At 39.1% G+C, this 25,182-nt stretch overlaps 1 protein-coding gene across 1 annotated transcript in view; it reads left to right on the top strand.

Annotated features, from left to right (window-relative positions):
* LOC133990927 (glypican-5-like) overlaps nucleotides 1-25,182 on the top strand; it is a 99,876-nt gene that overhangs the window by 25,162 nt on the left and 49,532 nt on the right. The window contains 4 exon segments of the mRNA XM_062429352.1: nucleotides 16,301-16,348; nucleotides 16,350-16,465; nucleotides 17,537-17,593; nucleotides 18,305-18,427. Of these exon segments, the coding sequence (XP_062285336.1) occupies nucleotides 16,301-16,348; nucleotides 16,350-16,465; nucleotides 17,537-17,593; nucleotides 18,305-18,427 (344 nt within the window).

The raw sequence follows: 25,182 nt of genomic DNA, 5'->3' as shown, positions 1-25,182 counted from the left end.
TGAAAGGCAACACCCTGCACTCCTTATTTTGAAGGTCCTAGCTGCAAATGCATAAGCTGCCGACCATCAGCGTTGGGTGTAACGCGTTACTGTAATCACATTACATTTACCTTTAATGCGGTAGCGTAACGCGTTACAGTGTCTACAGTCAGTAATCACATTATAGTTACTAAACAAACAAATATGGCGCTACTTGTGTTACATTAGTTCTTCAAATATTATGTATAAATTGGGCAGATAAAAAAATATTCAAAGGTGCGTTTCATGCGAAAAACTTACAGACCCACAATGATGCTCGAGTGTATGCGGACACCAACCAAGCAACCAAAGTTTGTGCGCTGCTCTTTAATCTCCGTCTTTCAGAAACAAACTCAGCAAAGTAACGATAATATTGAACTACTGTAATAGTGATAATAGTGAATATAATATAATATATATTATATTAGATAATAGTGAATGGACAACCTTCAACAGACAGGAACACTTTGGTGAGCTATCTAGACTGGTGTTATGTCAGGATGGAAACGCCATTTAGTATGCCCATGGAGAGTCTCTTTAGCCTGGCCAGTCTTGTGCTGACTCCGAGAAGAAACAGGTTGTCTATATATTATTTTAAGATAATTTGTATTTGTACAACATGGTGTTATGATGGCCAAGACACATATTGTTTTATCTGTTGATATATTATTTTTAAAAGACATCCCCAGTGTTGCTAAAGAGTAACGCAAAAGTATTGTAACTAGTAGTGTAATTACTTTCCACAGGGAGTACGCATTACTTTAAAAAAAGTTACGAGTAATGTGTGATACATTACATTTTTTGAGTAATGACCCCAACACTGCCGACCATGAGCAGCAACTCTGGGTTTCACCAATGTATCCACTGCTTTCAAATGAAACTGCAAGAGTTCTTATGAATGTGTCGTCCCTGGGCATGGGTTGGAGATTTCTGGACATCATGCTTCTGCAACCTTTAGTGGCCCTTGGTACTAAGTAGGTGACAGGAATTGGCTATCCTGAGTTATAGGAATAGTCTCTGCTATTTCTATTCATTCTCCCAGTCTGTGTCCCTCTTATCATTATCCTTACTTCTCTCCATCTTATTAGTTGACTATTAAGGCCTATAAATGTGAGTTTTAATGATTCATACCCGGGCCTGTCGACACCTTGAGTTATTCAGTTGAACAATAGTTTTCTGTGGTATGACCTATGTTGATTATGGGAGCATAGAATAAAGGAACAATGCTTCAAATGTTGATCGGCTTATGCGGGGTGCAGTTGTTCCCTAATATCTTTAATGGGACCACTTGTGGACAAGTCTACACTGGAACTGTTCCCAGAATTGGACTGGAAACTGTAAGACAGCACTGTAGAGGCCATAATGTTCAGGCTGTTAGTGTATTAAACTTCATCTTCGCTATTTGGTTTGACTTAATGCAGTTTCAATTTTCCACTGAATCAAATTGTTTTCATAGACCAGTGATTACTATGGTCAGTCAGTGAAGAAATAATGCGTTGGCTGTGTTAACTTAAAGGACCATACTGGTGGGTCTGCATGTTGGATAAGAAATAATAAAAAAAAGACATTCACACCCTAGTACCCACTATGCTGTTTTATTTTTTTTTCTGCTGCAACATTTTGAGCACAAGGCTCTTCCTGAGACTAAATAAATAAATAGAGTCATCATCTTCAATACCCATAGTCCATACTACAAACATATATGAGATAAACATAGACAGTAAAAAAAAGAAAAACAAAGCAAAAAACAAAACAAAACAAACAAAAAACCCACCACAGCCACCATGATGTCAGCCATTAGTTTGTGGAGACTTGAGACATGTGTTCAAAACTATACACTCATTAGGAAAGTGACATAATAAATCAAATGAGAATAGGGTTACTTTTTCATGGACTTCAATACAATCTAACATTTTTTTGCAACCCGTGGAATCGTCCCCTGCTGGCCATTAGAGAAAATGCAGATTTTTTTAGAGGTGCCTCTGCCTATTTATGAAAGTATTTATTATTTTGACACAGGGTAAATGCAATACCATATGCAAAAAAGATCACTCAGAAAAGTCAAAACAACACACAGAATGGCGACATTACACAAAGGGTATTCGTTCACAAAAATGGTCTAATGTCGAAATCCTCATGACGGCCTTTTGGGTCCAGTGTATGTATCAAGAATAGTTCACGTTTTAGGAGCATAGAATAAGGGTCTCATATAGCCTCAGTCCCCATCTATCTGAGAGTAGAAGTGTTGTGTTTCCCATTGAAAAAAATGTACAGTCTCAGGACTGTTACATTGTTTCTGATTGTACCACGGTGTTCAGCGATTTGAGTTTTTAGAGATTTTTTCAAAGGTTTTTGAAAAGATCTAGTCCTGTGGCTATACACTTTCAAAGGAAACACAAGACTTTACTACATGTATATTGAGGTAATAAAACATCCACACAGAGGGGGGGAGATACTAACTGCTAACAATGTGTTCCTAAAATATTAAAAAAAAAAAAAAAAGAGTCATAAACAGACAGTAATAGGTAGTATTTATGATGGCTATTTAGCCTGAGTCTTTTGCTATATATGTATATGTAAAATATGAAATTTTAAGTTTTCTACTATTTGATTGATGGCAATTTACAACAGGTGTGTCATGTCATATGTGTTTATAGTATGGACTATAAGTATTTAAGATGGCCACTCTCTAATGAAAAGAGGAAGAGCCTTGTGCTTAAAACATCAAGACAAAAGATAAAAAATCCTTTAAGTGGTAGCTATATGATGTACAACCTCACGGGTCAGCACGTTGACCCATCAACAATTTGCTGATTTACCAGAGGGTATATTCCTCCTCTTTTGGCAGAGGCTAGCCACAAATCTAAGCCCCTGTGCCAAGCTAACATATCTGGGACCAGTCTCTCCAATGACTGCACAAAGTCAAAACATTTGCCAAATTCCACATTTTTCATCAAAAGTCAGGTGAAATAACTTTCACAAGGTGTACTGAAGATGAACTCTCCAATGATTACCTTTCTCAAGCAAGTTCAATTTAAAAAAAAAATGGATTTGCATACTGTAGTTTACCAGAACTAGCTGGAATGAATGGCTATCTCAATTGTAGGAAAACACATTTAACATGTACAGCAATTCTAGTGGAAAATGTTTGGCAGTATCATAAAATGAAAGTAATTTGTAGTTAATGAGCTTAAACATATGATACCACTGGAATGGTTGTTTAAGGTTGTGTGGGGAGATCACAAAGCCTAAATGTATCTATAATCTATATCAGTTGGCACCACCCAAATGCACACACACTCAAATATATAGACATTTACTTTATACACACATGCACGCACAGACAGAAGGGTGCTGGTTGCCAGGCTTAAAGACTGACCTAATACAGCTATGCAGAAAGAGATCAGGCTTGTATTTTGTGTGTGTATGTATAAATGTATGTGTGTGCATGCCTGCTTGGTATTCATGGGGTGGCAGGCGAGTCCAGAGAAGAGAGCCCAGCACATGGACAAGTGGGACAGAATTGAAAGAGTTCCAGCTAGGCCATACAAACTAGACCCAGCCAGCTGGAACAAAGGGCCAAGAGAATTGGTGCTGGAAAAGGAGGTGGCCCCCAGTCGGACAGTGGTGGCTCCCATTTTATTTGCTGTTATATGCTTCACACAGACATGCACTCAAGCTAGAGTGCAAAGATGAACACTTAAAGTTTACTCACTCGCTTATGTGTGCACACAAATACAGACACACACAAAGAAACACATACAGTCCAGTTTGGAGCTCTGTTGCCATGTGTTACCTTGAACCCATGGGCTTTTTAAATCACAGTGTGTTTTTATAAAGCCACAGTGGCTTGTCAAGGAAAACTGTTAAGTCTCCAATGCTCAACTACTGTGTCAGCATAGCCACCTTCACCCTTACACCTCAGTATACCCCCAGACACACTTCTTAAACACCCATTCTCTTATTGCACTTATTCTCTATATTGCATTTACTATCTTACTGAAAAGTAAATAAAGTGCAAATACCTTGCTTAACCTACTGTTGATTTTTCTAACTTATGCTGTATGTGTGAAGTCAAGCACAAAGAAGTAACTCTGTTTTTTGCAGCGTCTGAATATTACATGGAGTTGTTATTAAAGGAATTATTGTGACTATGTGGTTTTACACTGGGATGTTATCCCAAACCATTTTGTGGTTGCTCTCTCTCTCACTTAGTGAGCTGCAGACTACACAGAGTCTGCACTATATGTAGCGGTACGTCATAAGGTAGAACTTGGGTCATAACACACACACACACACACACACACACACACACACACACACACACACACACACACACACACACACACACACACACACACACACACACACACACACACACACACACACGCACACACATTACTGCACTGTGTACAGGTATCAGGTTTTAGAAGTCCTGTAAGGAGCCTAGATGTGTGGCCCACCCTGTGACAATACAAGCAGGGCGCGTGCAACTGAAAGGCAGCTATTGATAGTTATGTGGGGTAGCAGCAGGATAGATTCTGTTTTAACACATTCCTGCTCATATTGAGATGGAGCGTGAACGTGGGTCGAAGGGAAGTGGTTATGGTTATGGATATTGGGGGAGGCTGGGGCTAGATTATGTTGAGTAGACAATTAGGAGAAAATTGGAAAATATCCAGTAAAAGTAGCTACTATTGGGCCCCAGATCAAATGGTGGCTCCAATGTTTAGTGAGGTTTCTCCCTGTGAATGCAGCCCTGTTGAATAAGGAGTTTCTCCATCCAGAGTCAGCTGTGCTTGAGAGACCATAGACTGCTGTTTATTGACATGGCTATAAAAATGATATGGCTCATAAGTCTGAGAGGGCTGACTTTATATCTTATGATTTTGACTTGCAGAAGGTGATCAAACTTTTGGAAAATCTTTACACATAGAAGCATACTCCTCACACTTTATTTCAGTCTCTCACTCATTCCTTCACTCATTCAGTAGTTTAGTTTACTTATGAGAAAATAGTACCAGTGGTCCAGATTAGAGCAGTTTATATGCAGGTCTACCTTATCCGCTTGCTGGTTTTACCCGAGCTTCTCATTACTGTCTTATGGAGGAATGATAATAGCAGCCTGGGCCTTTAGATAATGGAAATAAGGGCCAGTGGGATGACTGGAAGGTTTCCATGCACCATGGCGGCACCTCAATAGACTGCAGTGGCTTACATTACAAACACAGTTTCTTTTTCTCTAGCCCACAATAAAATAAAAAGACCATAATCGGTGTGAAAACAGACTTTGTTGTTATCACGCTATTCTCATATTTTAGTTTCCTTGCCCAGTTTTCTGCAATCTTTATTTTCATGGCTTCAAGCATCTTCTTTCATTCAACATGTACCGTCTCTGTATTTTCCTTTAAATATATTTTAGCTTTGTTGTAAATACAAGACAATGCATATTACTGGTTGCTTGGCATACATATGGAGCAAAATATACATTTGATGAACATTGAAACAATACATTTTTTAGTTATTGGATACTACATGCTCATTTAATAACTCAAGTATTCATGCATGCCGTGATCTACTATCTGGTGTGAAGGTATATGATCACATTACACTTCTGTCCTAGAAATATTTGCTCTGTTTCCCATTCACATCTGTTGAAGCTTGCACAATGGAAAAATGAAAGTATGCATTCCCTATTTCTATATGATTCCCCCCCTTTGTTGAACTCTGACTAAGTGGATGTGCCCGGTCAGCCAGTAGAAACACTGCTGTACTGTGTTTGGAAATGGATAACTTATTATTGCAGTATGTTTTATCACTATTTTTAGTACATTATCACAGTACCAGACTATAAACTGTAGCATCACTGTCATAAACTGAGATTGGTCTGATCAATATTTAGTCATTACCCAGGAATGTCCATGTCAGAAACGTGACATGTTCTTTTTGGGGGTGAGTGCAGGGAAACTTTGTAGCCATAATGTAACCTTTAGTATGTATGATTACTTGATGTCCTGATTAACAAATAATTTAAGAACATTTTGCACAAAATAGAATAAAAACATTGCCCTATGCTGAAAAATTCAAAATGCTGAAAATCTTTGTTTGTGTAAAAGGAATTGAATGAGTTGAATTGAGTCTCCAGATAAATTAACTAGGCAAGACTAGCTGCCTAAATTAACCAGAATGTATGCATGTATGATATACTAACTAATGATATAAAATCACTGCAGTTGTAGATAATCAGAGCTGTACTAATTTTTACATAGTCTTTATTACATCAAGACCTATATAAATGGTTCCTATATCTATTATTTGAGACAGTTTGCAGAATGGTAGCTGACACAAAATATTCTCATGGCCAATCTATACGCTTAACCCATCTTTTTAAGTTGTGTGCACCATTGGCACTGCATCTAACCCTCAAGCTGACTGACTGACTTACTCAGCAGTCCATTAGACTAATGATGGTGGGTGCAGCCTCTCCCCTCAGCCAGTCTCACACATCTTTTCCTCTACTCTTCTTTTCCCTCTTTTAGTGTTTGCCTTGCTTTAATATACTGATGATATGCAGCAGCTCTCAACACCACAAAACATTTCCCTGCATTTCTCCTCAGTATGGAAATGCAGTTTTAACAGTAAGCAATCATCATATAATTGATTCTGGGCCATTTTCGTTGGATCTGAACACCAAGCAGTGGCCCATAGTATATTATTTTACCCATAACTTGGATGACTAAAATCATATAATTTCAGAAATAATGTAATTTCTTGTGCTTCATTTTGAGAGTAAAATGTTCACAGAAGGGAGACTAAATAAACTGAGTCTTTCCCTCAGAGTCTGAGGTATGCGTTTGATATTGACTGTTTCACACAGAATATAAAATGACAGGACAGTGATGACAAAAAAAGACAGTTGACAGGAAGACAAATATGTTAATGTTGTTGTTTATGGTGAATACATTTCAACAACAACCCTCATCTAACCACAAGTATTTTGTACACTGTCCCCAATCTGTTGGTGTACGAATCAAAGTCTTAAGTGCTTTGGGAGTGTATACCTCCACCCTATACTGTTCCAGTCTATACCGTAGCTGTTCACTGTGAATTGCTTTTATATCACACAACAACTTTTTCATAATAACATTTTTATAGATTGCTGATCAGGTTTTTCCTGAGCATTTCATTATAGAGAAATGTTCTGCTTGTTTGACCATCAAAGTTAAATAACTACAGAAATAGCCACTGGACTTAGTTTTTTGGAGTTTCCTTAGAAGACAGCATGACCGCAGTGAAAGTCAGCCTCATACATGTAAACAAACTGCTGTGCGCGGATTAATATGTAGGGTTGTTAGGTCAGCTGGCAAGTTGCCCTGGATGCAGATCCCTATGCAGTTAACCAAATTGGTTGTTCCAGGCAGCTAGTTTCTGTGTTCACTTTCCATCTGAGTAAAGTGTTTGAGATGATTCATGTAGCAATCATGTTTTATTTGGAAAGCTGTACTTAGCATTCCCCGATATACGTCATTTTGTGCAAGTCCTTGTTTCCCCGAATCTCTACAACGGAGCTGGCAAGTGCAAAGTTTTAACTTATTCTTCAGCTAGCTGGCATCATAATATCATGCAGCTGCTACTGTGAAGTTAACACATATGCCTACTGAACTGCATCTGTGTTAGGATTTCAGTGGTATTGCTGGTTCATTGCAAGGATTCAAATGGACATGTTTCTATCCACAAGCTTATTTTCTTTGCTTGGGCACGTATGTTCCACCATATCGCAGACACAGACACAGACACAATGAACTCACATGACCTTATTCTGTCTCCTTCTCCTGTTCCCTTGTCCACCATTTCTGTGGTAAAACACCACTTGAGTCCTCTGAGATTTCTTGCCATATTTTGTGTCTGTAATTCTCATAAATTTGTTTACAGAGATGGACAAATGTTGTCAACAAACTCCAAAGTAACACCCATATTTACAAGAAAAAACCAAGAGCCTCTCATTTTTAGATCATCTGTGAGTGATTTAATCAGGGTAAACAACTCTCAATGTGGAGAGAGAAACTCAGTGTTCTCTTTACTGATTGGAATCTCAAGGACTTTTCCCAGTGATATATGAGGGACTGAGTCTCTCTTTAATTAGCACTGACATCATTCGGGTAAGTAAGAGAGAAAAAGAGGGGGGTGGGGTAGGGTGTGTGTGTGTGTGTGTGTGTGTGTGTGTGTGTGTGTGTGTTTGGGGGGGGGGGGGGGTGACTGACAGAGACTGCAGCGTGAAGACTAAAGAGAAAGATATAGAAAAAGTGGTTTAGAAAGAAGGGAAAGTTGAAAAGCTGGCAGTGAGGAATTTAGACACACACAAACACACACACACACACACACATATATGACAAATTGTCATATCCTAATGACAATCCTAATAAAGGCTTACATCAGCTAAAATATCAACCTGATCCCACAGAAATACATGAGATGACCACAATCTCATAGCACTGCATGACGTGGTGTTGGCATGTAATGTGTTAAAATTACATGCGAGTACCACAGAAACAATGATAATTGAACGGATGAAATATAAGGAGGAAACATTGTTGGACCACCATGAACCACCAGAAATATAAATGTGAACTCAAGTTTGTATAGATATTGTGGGATTGTTGCCAGTGCTGTATATTGTCGTGCAGGCTCCCAGGTGTCATCCCACACTTTGCCACTGCCAGGAAATGAAAGAAAAATCACATACACTCACAATACAGGATAAAAGGATAACCTCAGTTGTTACATAATGATAATTTCTAATCATATGACCTGCCCAGGGACTACAGATGGAAATTAGCCATTAGCTACATCTGATACAAAGCATTTTTCCTCTTTTTTGAGATTTAGTACATTTTGTTACCAATTTCGTCTTAATGGTAACTGAAGCTCATGGGTACTGTAGAGTCTTCTGCTACCCAAAACTGACAAACCTGTTTTATAAACATCTGGAACATGATATGTGCATTTAAAAACAAACAAACACAAAACAAAAACATACAGTATAAAATAATGATTTGTACAAGAACTTTACTTTTATTACTTACTTTTATTTTATTTTTTTATTATGAATTTTATTACACTTTTTTTCAGTTTTGGGCCCTGTACTATTTTCGATAGTTCCCTTGATATTTGTCATGTTCATTTTTACACAGATGATACCAAATTGTACTGAATTGATGACTCTGTAAAATTATCCACCAGGACAATTAATGTCCTTCAATATATATGCATTAATATCAGACTAGTTCTAAGTGCAAACACAATTCATGATGTTCTTCAGAATCAGAAATATTGCTTATAATGAATTGTATATCCACTATGAATGAATGTAACATTGATAGAGTGACAGAAAATAAACACCGTGGCATTTTGTTAGACACAAAATTAACATTCAAATATCATGTGCATAACCTTGTAGGTAAATTGCGTCATAAATTTGGTTTCTTTTAAGGAAACAGAGACACATTCCCATTGTGTGGTAGGAAAAGGCTCATCAAAGCATTTTTTTTATGTTGGTTGTGGATTATGGTGATGTAATTTTCAGGCATGCCTCTGTATCCACAATTAAGCCCCTTGTCTCTGGGTCCTCCCACCTTCGGTTCTGTACTGGAACTCATACTCAAAGCGTGTTAGCGTAGTGCGTGGTAAAGTTGACATTGGAGTCAATGGGCAGCCAGAGCAGTTGCTGTCTACCAAGACAAAGGATTCTCATTGATTTTCCATTTGCATTATTTACATGGTACCTGCATGTAATTTTAACACATTACGTACCAACACAATGTCATGAGGTGTTAAGAGGCTGTGTACATTTCTGGTACCCTAACCAACCTAATATAATCACAGAACACAATCTGCACTTTTTCATTTTATGAAATAATATATGGATCTAAACCAGCAAACATTTTATCCTGAGACATGTAATTTCAGATAAAACACAGATAAATCCCATCAATCATTTACAGTGTAACACTCACACTATGTATCAGCATTTGTCAAATATATGCCTGTCCCATCCAGAACCACATAAAAATAACTTTGGAGACCTAGCAATGTGACTTTTTTTAAGGAAGAAAAACTCTATCTCTATATGTAAACTAAAAATCTACTGCCTTAGACCTGGTTTGACTGCTGTTTTAGGCTAATCTCTGATTAAACTCAACATATTTAAGCCTACATCAGTCTGTGTTAAATGTAAAACACAACCCATCATTGTTGTTGAAGGAGGAGAGAGACTTTCTTATTCCCCATACCCACCCAGAATTTCCCAGATGGTTTAGGGTTTGAACTGGCAAGTTTCCAGTCACAAGCCTGCTTGCTTCTTTAATCTCAATGCCTACTCCACAACACTACTAGTCCTGCGAAATTCAAGGAGTCACCCTAATGTGTAAATAAAGTGAAAAACGTATTTATCTGGCTGGATTCTTGCTATATATATATATATATATATATATATATATATATATATATATATATATATATATATATATATATATATATATATATATGTTAGTTTTGGAGGGCATTATAATGTGGTCTCAAACTGTTGCACACAGAATTCAGATCCTTAATTAGTCAGGTAATTATATCCTTTTTTGGTCATTGGGATAGCACACAAGCAGATAGAACTGAGAGACTCCTCATCTTGTATAGTATAGTGCTCCTGAAACACGAGGTATAACGTTGTTGATGCATTTTTTATTTGATTTTAACTAGATGGAAAATGCACTCAGTAAAAACAGAAATGGAAACCCTCCTTCTACACATTTTTACATGTATTGCAATTAGGCATAGTAATTGTTAGTTGTTTAAACACAATTATCATGCTTCTAAATGGCAAAAACACCAGTCATTTGAAATAAAATTGATGCCTTGAGTTTTCTTTGGCAAAGACATCATAAATAGCCATGTTGCCAAAGTAACAAGGATCTTCTTGTGTGGTGGAATAGAGAGCCCGCCCAGTGTGTGAACCAGTGGCATTTGGCCTGGTGTTCTCTTTACCTTGCCGAAACTCATGGTTATAGTTGGCTACCAATTGCATTTTTCCATTTCTTTTTCTGCTTTTATTAGAAACCACAATAAGTAAACACCAAATAAAGCTTATTGTCTTAGCTCTCTATATTTCTGTTACCCTTTCATTAACTTAGTTTTTTTGTTCAGCCTGGTAGTGGATGGTTATAACTGCATGTGCAAGTGTCTTATTACCTGCAAAGTGCTGTCATAGGGCATATGGTTTATCATGCATAAAGCAAAGTTGCTTATCTAATCAGCTTTAACATTCAGATACAAAAGTTTTTTAAGCCACTTTCTCATGATTAATGACCAAAGTAGGTCTATCATAGTATATAGGCTAAAATAACAGGCTTTTATTTGTCTGGTTAGTGACGTAATTTTGTTGTTGTTATCTCCATATTTACCTTCACTTGCACTTGCTCTTAGGTAAATTTACACCAGTGAGACAGTGCAAAAAGCCTCTAGTGATTCATTATAAATAATACAACTACAGGCACTGAACCAGTGGTTTGTAATTCTGTGTTCCATTTAGGCCATTCAGCCCTCTGATACGTAACTATGATAAATGAATACAATCCCTCAAGCTTAGCTGAAAAGTGGATATTGTTTTAGCTAAGGTCAGGAAGTGTTCATATAAACAAATCTCAGTATGTGGCTGCTTTTTTCATTTCAACACACTTGGCCTTTGTGAAAATTAAAAGTTATCCTACTGTAGATGAGAGATCTGTGTACATTTGTTGCAATGGGTAAGGATTTCTGAGTTTTACTAGAAAGTGTTGTTCGCTTTGGCACAGCTGACAAACAATCCTCAATTAGCAGTAGATGACCAGACTACTTGTTTATTAATATTTAGTATGTAACATAAAATACTAAATTTATATAGTTGTGGAAAAGTGAAAAAAGTGGTTTTATTAGTGACCGAACAAGGCATCATCATCCCACAGCGCTGTGCGAGGGTGAGAGGGGGCTGAGAAAGTTCCCTTAGCTTTACTGGGTAATCCCTTGATAAATAAACTAGGAAGACAAGACCACCACTGCTATCTGTAAGACAATACTCCCCTAGAGGGGGGATGGCCCTGGGCTGGACTAGCTTAAAGCTGTTTCTCCTTCTGTGCTTTTCTTACACTCTCTTTCCTTTGGGTGTTGTGTTGTGTATGCTCATAATGCACAGATACACACATATGTACACATTTGGAGCAAAACACATGGACACTGATCATATTCACACCTATGTAAGATACAAAGTATTTAGTTTGAGTGTAGTGTTGCCTACTCTGTTTATGTGTAAAACAGTAAACTCAAACATATAAAACACATGTACTTAGTTATGTAGTTGCAAAAACACTTATGGATCCTGCCTGGAGCAGTAGACATCAAATTTCATTGGCTAGCTCAAATGAACATAGAATACATGCAATGTAGCTCCCTAAAGTATTCCCATGTGGACAACATGCATCCCACCAATCTGCCCCCACCATCAGCCCCTGTCCTCAGGCAATCATATAAGGAATGCTCCACAAAATAGCTGAAATTGTGAAGGTATAACAAGGACGAACAGGTGGTCACACACACATGTACACATATACATACATAAAACCAAGCACTCGTGCTGTGCCCAAATGGGATTTTCATTCTCACGCCATCATCAGGTCAGGGGATAATTGATTTATGGCCATGTTCTAGCCCTTGCCGTTATTCATCCTGTCATCTGATTGGCTCACAGGATTATGCAGTCACAAGATCCAACCTATGAGAGCATGTCTCTATTTCTCAAGAGGATCCAAAATGAGGATGCTGTTTATTTTCGCTAAGATGACTCTGTGTTCTGTTTACACTGTTGTATGTTTAGTTAGGCATATAAATGATTTGTGTCATTGTTATTGTTTTGAAATGTGGGCCTTTGGCTGATCTCTTCTGGTGTCTTCAAAAGTAGAACATTCTGAACCTCCTCAATGCACGTTGATTGTAAAAATAAGGGGGTAGTGCAAACAGAACTTTAAGTGACCTCCTCTTGATGTTCATATTTTACCAGGATGTTTACATTTTTGTCTCAGAGAATAGCAAAGTGTCACACAAAGGTGGGTGAGAAATGGCAAAGGATTTAAAACTTAAGTCTGCCTCCTTTGAAACATTCTTAATGATAGGGTTAGATCCTGTTGTAATTCTCAGCTTCTCACCACTGGAGATAAATGATAACATAACTCTGATCTTTCCTTTTTTGTTGTATGGTATCAATGGTTTACTGTATATCTGCTAAAAGTTCAGATCAAAAAAGTAAAGTCTGAAAATAAAAACTGACTTTTGGGGGATACGCAGTGGCCCATTGGTTGATCAACATAAATTCAAAGCTCAGTACTGACCTTGATAGATTGATTATCTTACTCTGTCAAACTTGCCCATATTGAAGGCATTGTATCTTAACAGACCATAACAATGGCCCAAATGAGAATGACATATATATATATATATATATATATATATATATATATATATATATATATATATATATATATATATATATATATATTCACAGTATAGAATATATATGTATTCTATACTGTGTTATCATCCCAATATCAGCCAAAGTCCAAATGCTAAGGTGCTTTTTTATTTTACAGTTAACCATGATTACAATTTACAAACAGTAACTATGATTACAGACTACTGTTAGTTCTCCCCTTTGCACAGAGGCGTCACCATTTTCATGCAACACACACACTGTTTCGTCCACATGTGCAAAGACCTCCCAAACACTGCAGCCAGGACATGATGTCATGTGATTGTATGTGTTTGAAATATGTGTTTTGTATTTTAGGCGCAGAATTAATTTTATACATATGTAGGCAATGTGGTTCACTTCAACAATATCTGCTACACTGCCCAAATACTTAGTATGTATTTACACATTTAGTTTATACAGTTTTAAGTAAGTTTACATGGTAAAATGAATTAACCTTGACATTTAGCTGTAGCCTTTCTACTTCTTGGAATTAACAGTGTTTTGCTGGGTACTTTTCTTTTGTTTCTACAAACAATAGTGTGCTTGTCAATGTATCTAACGCATTAGCAATGTTGAAAGCTAAAATATAAACTAAACTGTAAATTTCAGAGTATCATTGTTTGTCATTATCCTTGTTCAAATACTCTCAATTGGCAAATTTTGTTTCAAAAACAATCCATTTCACAGGTTGGAAATTTAAAAATGTTCTAATAAATGTCTGAACACATCATGTTGTGCAGACAGCATGCAAATGACTTACTGTAAGCAGTAGTTTCTGCAAAAGCAATGCAGCACATACAAAGACCATTTGACTCAGTGTAGCCACAATGCCTACAGTTGCTATGCTCTATCTTTTCTCACTGCCACAGTGTAATGTGTGTGTGGCATGTTTGCATGTACATATGTGGCAATGTGCATGTGTGGCTGTGAGCTGTTCTACCACATGTGAACATGTTTTATGTACCCAGAGGGGGTTAAGGTTAATGCAATAAAACAACCTTCCCCGTGCCCAGCGTCTGCCTTGAGAGAAAATTTAAGACCAGAACGGAAGAACGCAGAAACAAGAGTGAAGTGCAGACAGCGCAGTGAAAGATGAAAGATGTTCAGGTAGTTAAATATGCCATTAGAAGGCATCTCTTAGGCGAAAATCCCACTGTTCAGGAATAGCAAGCTGTTATATGAAAACCTCAATGTAAACTCCATTTATAAGGCACATGAGTTGACTGATGTGCCTCACCCTGAAGAGGAAAGGATATTTTTAGTAGCCTGGCAAAACACATTTTGTGACTGTTAACACATATTTCAGCTGCTTCCAAGCTTACTTATCCAAAATCTTTCCAGCATGTGATGCCCCCCCCCCTCCCCCCCCCCCCCCCACACACACACACACACACACCACACACATACACACACACACACACACACACACACACACACACACACACACACACACACACACACACACACACACACACACACATAAATACACACACAGCTGCTTGCCAGTTCCATCCAAAATTAAAAAGGTTTCTGCATTTGTTTTTGTATTTTGTCATTCTGGGCCCCTCAAAAGCTGTCCTAAATACTCACATTGATGTGGCTGTATGGCTCACACAAATTGCCTTGATGTTTTTCACTAACAGGGAGATTGATTGGCATTGACTATATGAAAACCTGATTCATTTGACATTTTTTTGTTTATTGTAGCACATTTGGTTTGGGTGTGCTAACTATCAAAACTCCCTACTGTCTACAGATCACTCAAAAACAACACTCAAAAAGTTGCATTCCTTCAAATTATGACTCCAAAATAGATAAATAAATCATTCAGCCCTTATTCAGAGCAGCAAAGTAAATGTCAAAAAAGTAACTGTTCTGGCAAAAGCCTTGCTTTACTGTATGTATGAAAATATTACTAAGTATGAAGTCTAAGAGAACAATTCCCACTGCTTCTTACTGTAGGGCTCCCGTTTCTACATCAGTGATGAATAAGTAGTGCTTCTAAATATTAACGCAGACCTGCTGGATGTCTCTATACACAATGGAATGACTCATCCCTCCAGGCAAAGCGATGAATATACATTGATCAGTTTAAGGAGTTACTCAGTCCAGCATGCAAGAGCCTTTACACTCTGTCTCTCTGTCTAATTGAGGACCACTTAATAACGTTACGCAGAGGCTTTTAAGCCAATGAGATGTCATTGATTTTGCCTCTCAGTTTGAAGCACACGCCCCTTTATTCTCATGACCCCACTGTCTCCTCCTCTCCGCTACTGGCTTTAATAGCCCACTAGAGATACTTGCCATCATTACCAACTGTGAGCACGTGCATTCACCTCCATGAGGTAGTGGAACATTCTGCATTTACTGTCAGCCCCCTGGCAATAACTCACTCATCACACCCTTTATTTCATCACATCACTCTTTTTACACCAACCATTTTCCCATGTCTTACCATTACTCTGAATTTTCTCTTCCATAACTCCTTTCACGTCTCTTCATGTTTCTTCATCATTCGACTGAAATGCAGTCATTCTTTATTTTAAACTGATGGTGTCAGTGTGAATAAAGTGTTCACCTTTAAATGATTTATTTGTGTACATATGCTTTCAAGTGTGCAGGTGTCAATTGGTGGTTTATGGGAGCCACCCTGCAGCTCCACCACTGCTGTTGTTATATGTTTTCCTAGCTTAACAGGTGTGAGTGTGTGTGTTTGCTTTATGCTCTCCACAGGTGGAGAAGGTGTGTGGCCTGTCTACTGGGAAACCTACTGGCATGCAGCCCTACTAGCCCAGAGGTCACAACCTCAGCTGTGACCTCATCTACTCCTCTTCCATCTGCAGCTCCCTCCCAACCTGTACCAGAGCAGTGGCTGGGGCAGCTAGCCCACCTGAGGAGGTAAGAAAGTAAAAATTCTATATTTTTTATTTTTTTTTCTAAGGCAAATATTTTTTGCTTGATAACTGGTTATACTACTAGATGGTCAGTAAGTACATTTAAATTAAATGAAAACTGACCAGATCGGCATGACAGGAAGCCATCCCATGCCCACAGCAGCTGGCAGTGATGTGCCAGGCGAGAGGGAGTGTGGGGTAAGATTAATCCTGACAAACCAACTATTTCCTGTTTACCCAGACAGCCATACCACTAACTCTGAACACCAGACGGCCTCAGCTTAAAAAGTACCACACACACACATACACACACACACACAAGCACATGCACGCACACACACGCACGCGCACACACACACACACACACACACACACACACACACACACACACACACACACACACACACACACACACACACACACACACACACACACACACATACTTGCAGCATTGCCTGCCTTGACCTTGTCCCAAACCATGAATCACTGCACTGATGCCAGCCTAGCTGACAGGTCTTGCCTGGCACTGCCGCCACCATTCATGGCAATACAGTCCAGCTCCCTGCTTGCTGCCAACCCCTAACCAAAGCACGTGTGAGCTATGACCACTTCAGAGACATGGCAGCATACACTGCAGTTAAAGGAGAGTAGTTCTCTGCTGAAAAATATGAAACACGATAGAGAAGACACAGTAAAGCAACATTTATGTTTCATTTCAATAGGAAAAAACATTCTTTGGGTTTTCTGTGACTATGTAACTGTTTGCACATGTTCTGATGTTTTCTTGTGTGTTTTTTGTTCTGACTTGACATATTAAATACCAGTATCTGTTTTAATTGTTGGTGTGGTGTGGGGACATTATTGATTTATTTCTGGTGGCACAGTCTCTGCATGTGCATGATTAATCACTCTCTTCCAGGGTCAACTGATTGTGTCTTTTTCCTCTTCCCCACATCTCCTGTCATGTCATCCTTTTGTTTCTTTTTTCTTTCTCTCACCCCCCCCCCCCTCAACTTCCTTGCATCCTCCTTGCTTGCAACAATCTCCCCTGGACTCCAACTCCCATCATTCCCAGCTCGTTCCCCCTGAAACCCTCCAAGAACAATAAACATAGTCTGAGAGCACTCTCTAGGTAAGCATGCACCCAAGGGACTTATTTATCTCAAACTCTCACACACTTAATCTAGAAATACCAGCTCATATTGTGACTGGTATAGATACCGGTGACATTTGATGTAACAGTTGATTATCGCTGTGTTTTGGGTGACTGCTGTAATTTTATGTCTTACACAATCATCCATATTCTAATTTTCTGTTGTCCTTGAACAGTGGTTCCCGACACTGAATCAACACGTAACCTCTAATGACCCTGGCTGTTTGCTCTGCCTCATGGCTGGCGACAATATGTGCCCGATTAAAATATTATGCCATTGTTTTGCTTGAGATGACAGTGTCTATATCGATAACATGTGTTAGCAAATTAGATTTGGTGAAGCAAGCACTTTACCACACAGCATATTTAAGGAAAATGTGCTGACTCAGTGAAGTGGTCACAATGAAAGCCATCCATTGTATCCATCAGCCACCATCATTATCTATATTGTGTGCTGATCACATGCATGTATTGTTACATAGAATGCAGACAATTTGTTGGTGGTGGTATGCTACCAAAGTATAATATTGTGAAATGTGTCCACCAACCACACTAAAAATGTGGCCAGATATGCCACAGTCACACAATGCATTTAAAAAAATGGTAGTTTTTCTAACACAGCTGGTGAAAGATATGTGATATGTATTTAAATTGCTCTATGCCCTTCTCTGTATGTCTGTCTCTCCTCAGGGAATTCCTGATGTACCTGCAGCGCTACAAATCCTTCTTTGCAGCATTGCCAGAGATGCTGTGTGAGGGGGAGAATGTAGTGGATGACTCCACATGCTGGAGTGGAGACGATGTGGTGGAGAGGTAAGAGAATGGGATGACACACAAAGCAGGAGGGTTAGAGAGAAGAGGTGTAGAGAGTAGTTGCAGGTCAAAAGGGCTAAGAAAATTAAAAGGGTACTTGACAAATAGATTCAACACTATACCGGGACACTACCAGTGTTCTTTTTTGTCATGGCTACTCTTAACATCTGATGCAAATATTTCTGTACGAATCTGATCTTTTTATTTTGTTGCGGCTGAAAGCTATTTTGGAACTGAAACATGCCTTTCCTTAATGTTCCCTTGATTTAGTTGCTGACGAAAAACCCCAAAACCCAGTGTCCTTTTCAGTTTTAATAAGAGCAGTGAACATGAATCAATTTAGGTATTCTGACTTATACAGCGAGGAAAAGATTTGGCAACATACTGCACCTTGTTACACTTTTCTGACATGGCCAGTTATTCCTTCTACATTTTTTTGGCAGCACATGATTTTGCAGATGAGAACTCATTTTATCCAAATGGGACTAGTTTCTGATTTGTATGCATCCCACAGCCAAATATTTCTGTTCTAGCTGAGATTTAATACCTACTGTATAATACCAGGCTTTGAGAGTTTTGAATACATTCAGATTTGTGAAAACGTTTTGTGCATTTGTCTGTGAACTGTGAGTAAGTGTGGCTGGCTGTTGTTAATTAATGTGAAAATAAGGAAGTCATTAAATCTATCTCCACATTGAATAAGGACAAAACTTGTCTAGGCTCTCTTCTGTTTTGTAGTAAAGTCATTTAATGAGTTGCTATTTGTGCCTTTCTTTCTACTCCATTCTGCTTCTTACCTATAATTATGAGACATTTAATTTGTGTTGATTTATAGGTGTGGCCCTGGCATCCTTCTTTTGCTTATGGTTTTGGGTGAATCTGTCAGAGACTGAAGTACTTACTCTGCGTGTGTGTTTGTGTGTGTGCGGGTGGTTATGTGCATTTTCAGTCAGGATGAGAAGAACAGAGAATTGATGCCGATTACTGAGCCAATGCGAGTCTGTAACTGATTCCCGCTGGATCTGTTTCTCACTTTAGAAACTCAGTCCACGATTATGACAAGGTTATGCTCTCCCTCTTCTGTGGTGGCCCTAAACTTTCATTACTATGGCAACCTCGTCTCTTGGCACTGCCAAGAGGAAAACAGAGGCCCATGGATGCCTTTTCCCCATGATCCACCCAGAGTGGTTGTCAGATTCTTTGGCCCTTGTTCGCTTTGCTGGATTAAGCCATACATTAAGCTTGACATGAGTATATGGGAAGAGCTTTTTATTACCTTCAGTGGTTGGCAAAAGCATTTTGTCAAAGATTGTCATGAATAGATTAGACAACTTTTCTTTATTGTTTTAGTTTAGCTCTTCTCTTCTCTTCTCTTCTCTTCTCTTCTCTTCTCTTCTCTTCTCTTCTCTTCTCTTCTCTTCTCTTCTCTTCTCTTCTCTTCTCTTCTCTTCTCTTCTCTTCTCTTCTCTCCTCTCCTCTCCTCTCCTCTCCTCTCCTCTCCTCTCCTCTCCTCTCCTCTCCTCTCCTCTCCTCTCCTCTCCTCTCCTCTCCTCTTTTCCTGGCCCAGTGCTCTCCTGCCCTTCCCAAAATGCAAAAGATCTGCCAATGACTGAGACATGTTGAGTAGACCACCCATTTATCCGGGCCTGTGACAGTGTGTCAGCACAGAAAATAGGCCTACAGTAGGCAGCCAATGTGTGCAGACTAGCTCCGTGATCAGGAACATATGAGGAAGTAAACAGAGGGCAAGGCAACCATTCAACACCTAAAACACAAGAAATCCCCTGCTAATCTTGTCAAGACATGGCTTATCTTTCTGTAAAACAGTTCTTCATTTCTTTACTCTCCATGTGTGTGAAAGAGAGAGTCTTTACTACCAAGGGCACTGATTTTCAACAACAGTGCTAATGGGTTGTAACAGTGTGTTATCACACACTCTATGGTGAGAGCCAGGTCTTTGCTTGTGGTGTCAAGTGTTCTTGTTTGAATAAGAAAACAGTACCCTACTGAGACATTTGGCACCACTCATAAACTACTCAGACTGGCTTGTGGCTATTCAGCAAACCTCCACTGTATCTGACTCAGTTGACATGTGTTAGAGAAAGAGGGAGAGAGAGAAAGAGCCAGAGGACAAGGCATGAAAAAGTTGCCGTATTGGTGCCGTGGTGCCCTCTGTGCCTCCCTGTGCCCCTGATGAGGGAAGCATGGTGGAGTGATGGAGGTGTGGGGGGTCTTGGCAGCATAAAGACCCATTGTGGAGTCAGTGGAGTGGGGCATAGCCCTGCCGTGGGGACCCCCAAAGCCAGGAGGGGGAACAAAGACCCTCCTATGAGGCTGCATGGGAAAGACTTGGACATTGCTGCCACTACTACTGCCACTACCCACACTATGCCTGGGAAAGTTGCATGAGAACAGCAAAGGAGATGAGAGAAGGGGAGGCAAAGATGAGAAAATATGAGAGGAGATGGGTAAAAGTGTACAGTGAATAAGACACATTTATATGATCAAAAATGAACATGCTAAACTGCTTTGGTTTGGTTAGTCCCTGTCACAGTCTGACTCCCTGTGTGGTGGGCACACAAAAGCTCTGAGAACCAGTTGGGTTTTCCCCACAAGCACAAGGAAATGGACACACACACACACACACACACACACACACACACACACACACACACACACACACACACACACACACACACACACACACACACACACACACACACACACACACACACTTGCATATCAATCCACATGGGATCCATATGCAATTCAACAGCTGGAGAGGTTACTCAGTCAGACACAATCACAATGTGCTCAAGCAAGCAGACACACATGAGAGACACACATCCACATGTGAGAACACACATTCACACACACAGACACACACACACACACACTTTTATGTTACAATACTTCAAAGTACATCAAAGGCATCAGGGACTGAAATCCCCTCCTCTCTTTATGCAGCTGATCTGATGACAGAAGGGCGAGTGGGGGGCAAACAGTTGTACTTACAACTAAAAGTGCGTGTTGGTATGTGTTCAAACATCTCTGAACATTTACAGCATCACGTGTGAATATTGTGCGGCATCTTTTCTGGAAAGATAAGATAAACCAAAATTACAACTTTCTTTATTTACTTTCTTTACTTACTTTATTTTTTAGACAGTTACTGTATATTTATTGTAGCTGTTGCACCACAAACTTATTAATGTGATTCATTTGATCATTATTTTAATATACATAGGAGGCAATATTTTATTTAGCTATTAACATTCTTTTTATTTCATCCTCAGTTGAGACACACCTTGTAAAGCCGGTTTACATATGAGCTCTACTAACTAATCATTGATTATGTTTCTGAGATATCTCTGTTTTCCATGCTTTACAAGTACATGTGATGAAGTAATAGATATAAACAGCTGTGCAGTTGTGCACAATGTGTTTTAGTGTTGTTGGAGAATTTTACAGATGCATCAGAATTGGTTAAACTTGGAGCAGGTGGCAAATCTATATGAAAACGTTTGATTAAGGGCGTGTCTTCATCCATTTATGGCTAGTTGTTGGAGTGGAATTGGGGCTCATGCATGTGCGCCCAGTTTCATCATGACAAAGATTTATCAAACAGAACCATGTGAGCCATCAGGGAGTTACCACAAGATTTTAAACCAATGGCTTAAGAGAGACACCTTAAAGAACCAAGAGAGAGTGAATGAAGTAGTCTTGCTGTTTGAATTATCCCTATGCTACATATACACTTGTGTTAAGAAATGATTTAGATGGACTCTGGCACCTAATCAACATTTTCTGACCAATAAATCCTTATGGGATTCACTTTGTATTCAGTGTACTTACACACTGTATACCAGTAGTGTGTATTGTATTGGGAGGAAAAGAAGCAGTCCTCCAGCCAAGTCAGCAGACAGGAGCCGTAATTCTTACTGGACTGCTCACTTCCTCTTCTCTTTTTTGACCTGTATGAAGAGTGACACCCCCTCGAGAATCTGAAAAATGAGTGCATTTTTATTTAATTTTTATCTAATACCATGTAATATCCATTTGTTCTATAATCAACACTGAGCCCCAATGGTGAAAAAAATATGTCAGTGTGCACATGTGGATGTGTTTTGCATTTGCTTGCATACATTTACATCTGTAAAGCAACAGTAAATATATGTTCTCAGTTTGTCACATCAAAGAGAAATGTGTAATTAACCAAACCACCCAAATTTGAACTATTAAACAAGTCTGCAAGTATATAAAATTGGCTTCAAAGTCATGGAAAAATAAGCGGTATTGTCTGCTCTGAAACAGTGGGGGGGGTTGAACCTGCCCAACTGAGCAGCCTGTTTGTTAACAACACTCACACCAAACTCCCCCATAAAAATACACAATTTAAAATAGTCTAGGTGTAAAGAAAGAAAAATGGGTGATATTTCAAAATACAGTAATGTTTGGAGCCACTGTTTAATTCGGTGCATATTTTGTGGGTAAATGTGGACTTGTTTAAGTAAACAAGCGATCCATCACTAATCATTTTTGTGTTAAATCGTTGTCTTTTTTAAATTCTTCTGAAAAGGTCCTTGTCGGTTTCATTGGGGCCAAAAATAGTTACTATTGGTATATTCACTCTAGTGTTTATATAGTGGGGGAGGGATCATGCTGGTAACCCCTCTATGTCATCAAACCACCATTTCAGGCCTGCCCAAAAAATATAGAACAACGATATGGTAAAAAGCAGTTTAATGCTCTAACTCCACAGTTCAGTACTACATAGCTCAAAGTCTTTTCACATGTTTCTAGTAATTATTTTCTAACAAATATTGTGTTTAAAAATAAATCTCTGATTTTCCTTTATACAGACTTTCAGGGATGATCTCAAAGTTTTGGATTAGCACAAGGCGATGGAGAACAGACAATGCAGCAGTGTGAGTGCTTCTGAATGCCTTGCATTTTTATAAGGTTATGACAATCCATTTGTTTATCATTTTGACATCTGGAATCCATTCTGTTAGGGCAGGGAGAAGCATGGAGAGTGCTCTACCGGGCGAAGCCCTTACCCCTCACACTCTCAATCACTTTCTCTACTTCTTCCAGACTCAAGTCATTGTTTTTTTTTCTTCCATGCCTTCTCTGTGTCAGTCTCTAGGGTAAGAGGAGCTCAGTTCGTAAAATGTGAGAGTATTAGACAATGGAACTCAAGCAGAAGGGACAATTCACTAATTACCAAATGCAGAGGAAGGACAGTCCCTGATCTGAGTCTGTGTGTGCTGTAATGCATGATGGAGGCCTCATGTTATAGCAGTCAAACACCAGATACAGCCTAAGTTAGATGGGTCTGTTGGGTATCCATGCTGTGCATTGTATAAAAAGTTATTGAACAGATATGATGAAATGGTGGTAGAGTCATGAAAACACTTGACATCAGAGAAGTATTCAAGAGGTTTGGAAATATAGACCTCTTCTTACCCTTTCACCTCTGCCATTTGCATTTGATGTCTGTGTCAAACCACTCTCCCTCCCACAATCCCCCTCTTCTATTTCTCTGTATCTCTGATTCATTGGCCCATCCCTTTCCCATAACCCTGGGCTACTGCCTGGGACCTCAGCATGACCTGCACTACACTGTTACATTGCTTAAACATTTCTTTCTCTTTGGGTGTGCATCTTTGTGTTGCGTGTGTTTGTGTGTGTGTGTGTGCATTTGAGAGAAAGAGAAAACAACAGTGATCATATTACAGTAACTGTGAGTTATTTGTTCTCTCGTCTGGGAATTTGTTGTATGTTATTTCCAAATATGTAGCTGTGCACAAGAAATTGAGGCAAGGAAAGTGTTAGAAGATACTTTGTGTAGATGGTGTATCAGCAAATGTTATTTTGTTGGCTTCACTGCACTAATTATTTGCCAGTGTTGGCCTTTGAGTGAGGAGTGTTTATGTGTTTCAGCCTCCTCAAATTTTGGTTTTATGGTGCGCCTTGTGAACATTGCATGTTTGTGAAATTTCCATCAAGCTCCATTGAGTCTTTCTATCATTACTTTTATAGAAGGGACACAGTTTTACAGCTTCTCTCTTCTGCTGCATGCCCAGCCAGTGGAGTGGGTTGAACTAATATAATTAAAGTGCCACAATAGACTGGCATGCTTTATTGGAGCAGGTCCTACTGGACGAGCTAGACATAGTGTACTCACCAACCTCTGTGCTTACCCATTGGCATGGCATCAAACTCATAGGAGGAGAGAAGGATGAAAAATGGAAGGATAGACATGGACAGTGTGGATGAGAAGACAATGGATAGAAGTAGAGATGAACTGATGGATGGATGAAGGAAGGAAAAAAAGTAGGGATGTAGGTCAGTGGTAGCAGGAAGCAGTGGCTTTAGGAGAACCCTCTGTCTTTATGGCTTAATTGCCTCTATGAGCCTGTTTGAAGTCCTCACTGTTAGCGTATCTGGGTGCCAGCCAATAGGGTCTGTATATTACTGTTGTGTGTGTATGTGTTCCCTGAAGCCTCTCGAGCATTTCAGTATCAGTTTGACACACATTCTGACACACCATGCAAGTGAACAGAGGACAGTACCCTAAAAAATGTCTTCCTGATGTCAGAAGAGCTGATTATATGCAATTGCATGCATAAACAGCACACCGCCTAAAATATTACGTGTAAAACAAAACAATGATGAGTCTCCCAGGACAAATCCTGCATTTTAGAGGCAATTTAATCTTTTCTCATAAAATTACTCTTGGAAGACACCAC

The sequence above is a fragment of the Scomber scombrus genome, chromosome 11 (genome assembly GCF_963691925.1).
Source record: "Scomber scombrus chromosome 11, fScoSco1.1, whole genome shotgun sequence".
Classification (NCBI taxonomy): Eukaryota; Metazoa; Chordata; class Actinopteri; order Scombriformes; family Scombridae; genus Scomber; species Scomber scombrus.
Note: the sequence above shows the minus strand (reverse complement) of the source record. Positions and strands in the feature narration are given on the sequence as shown.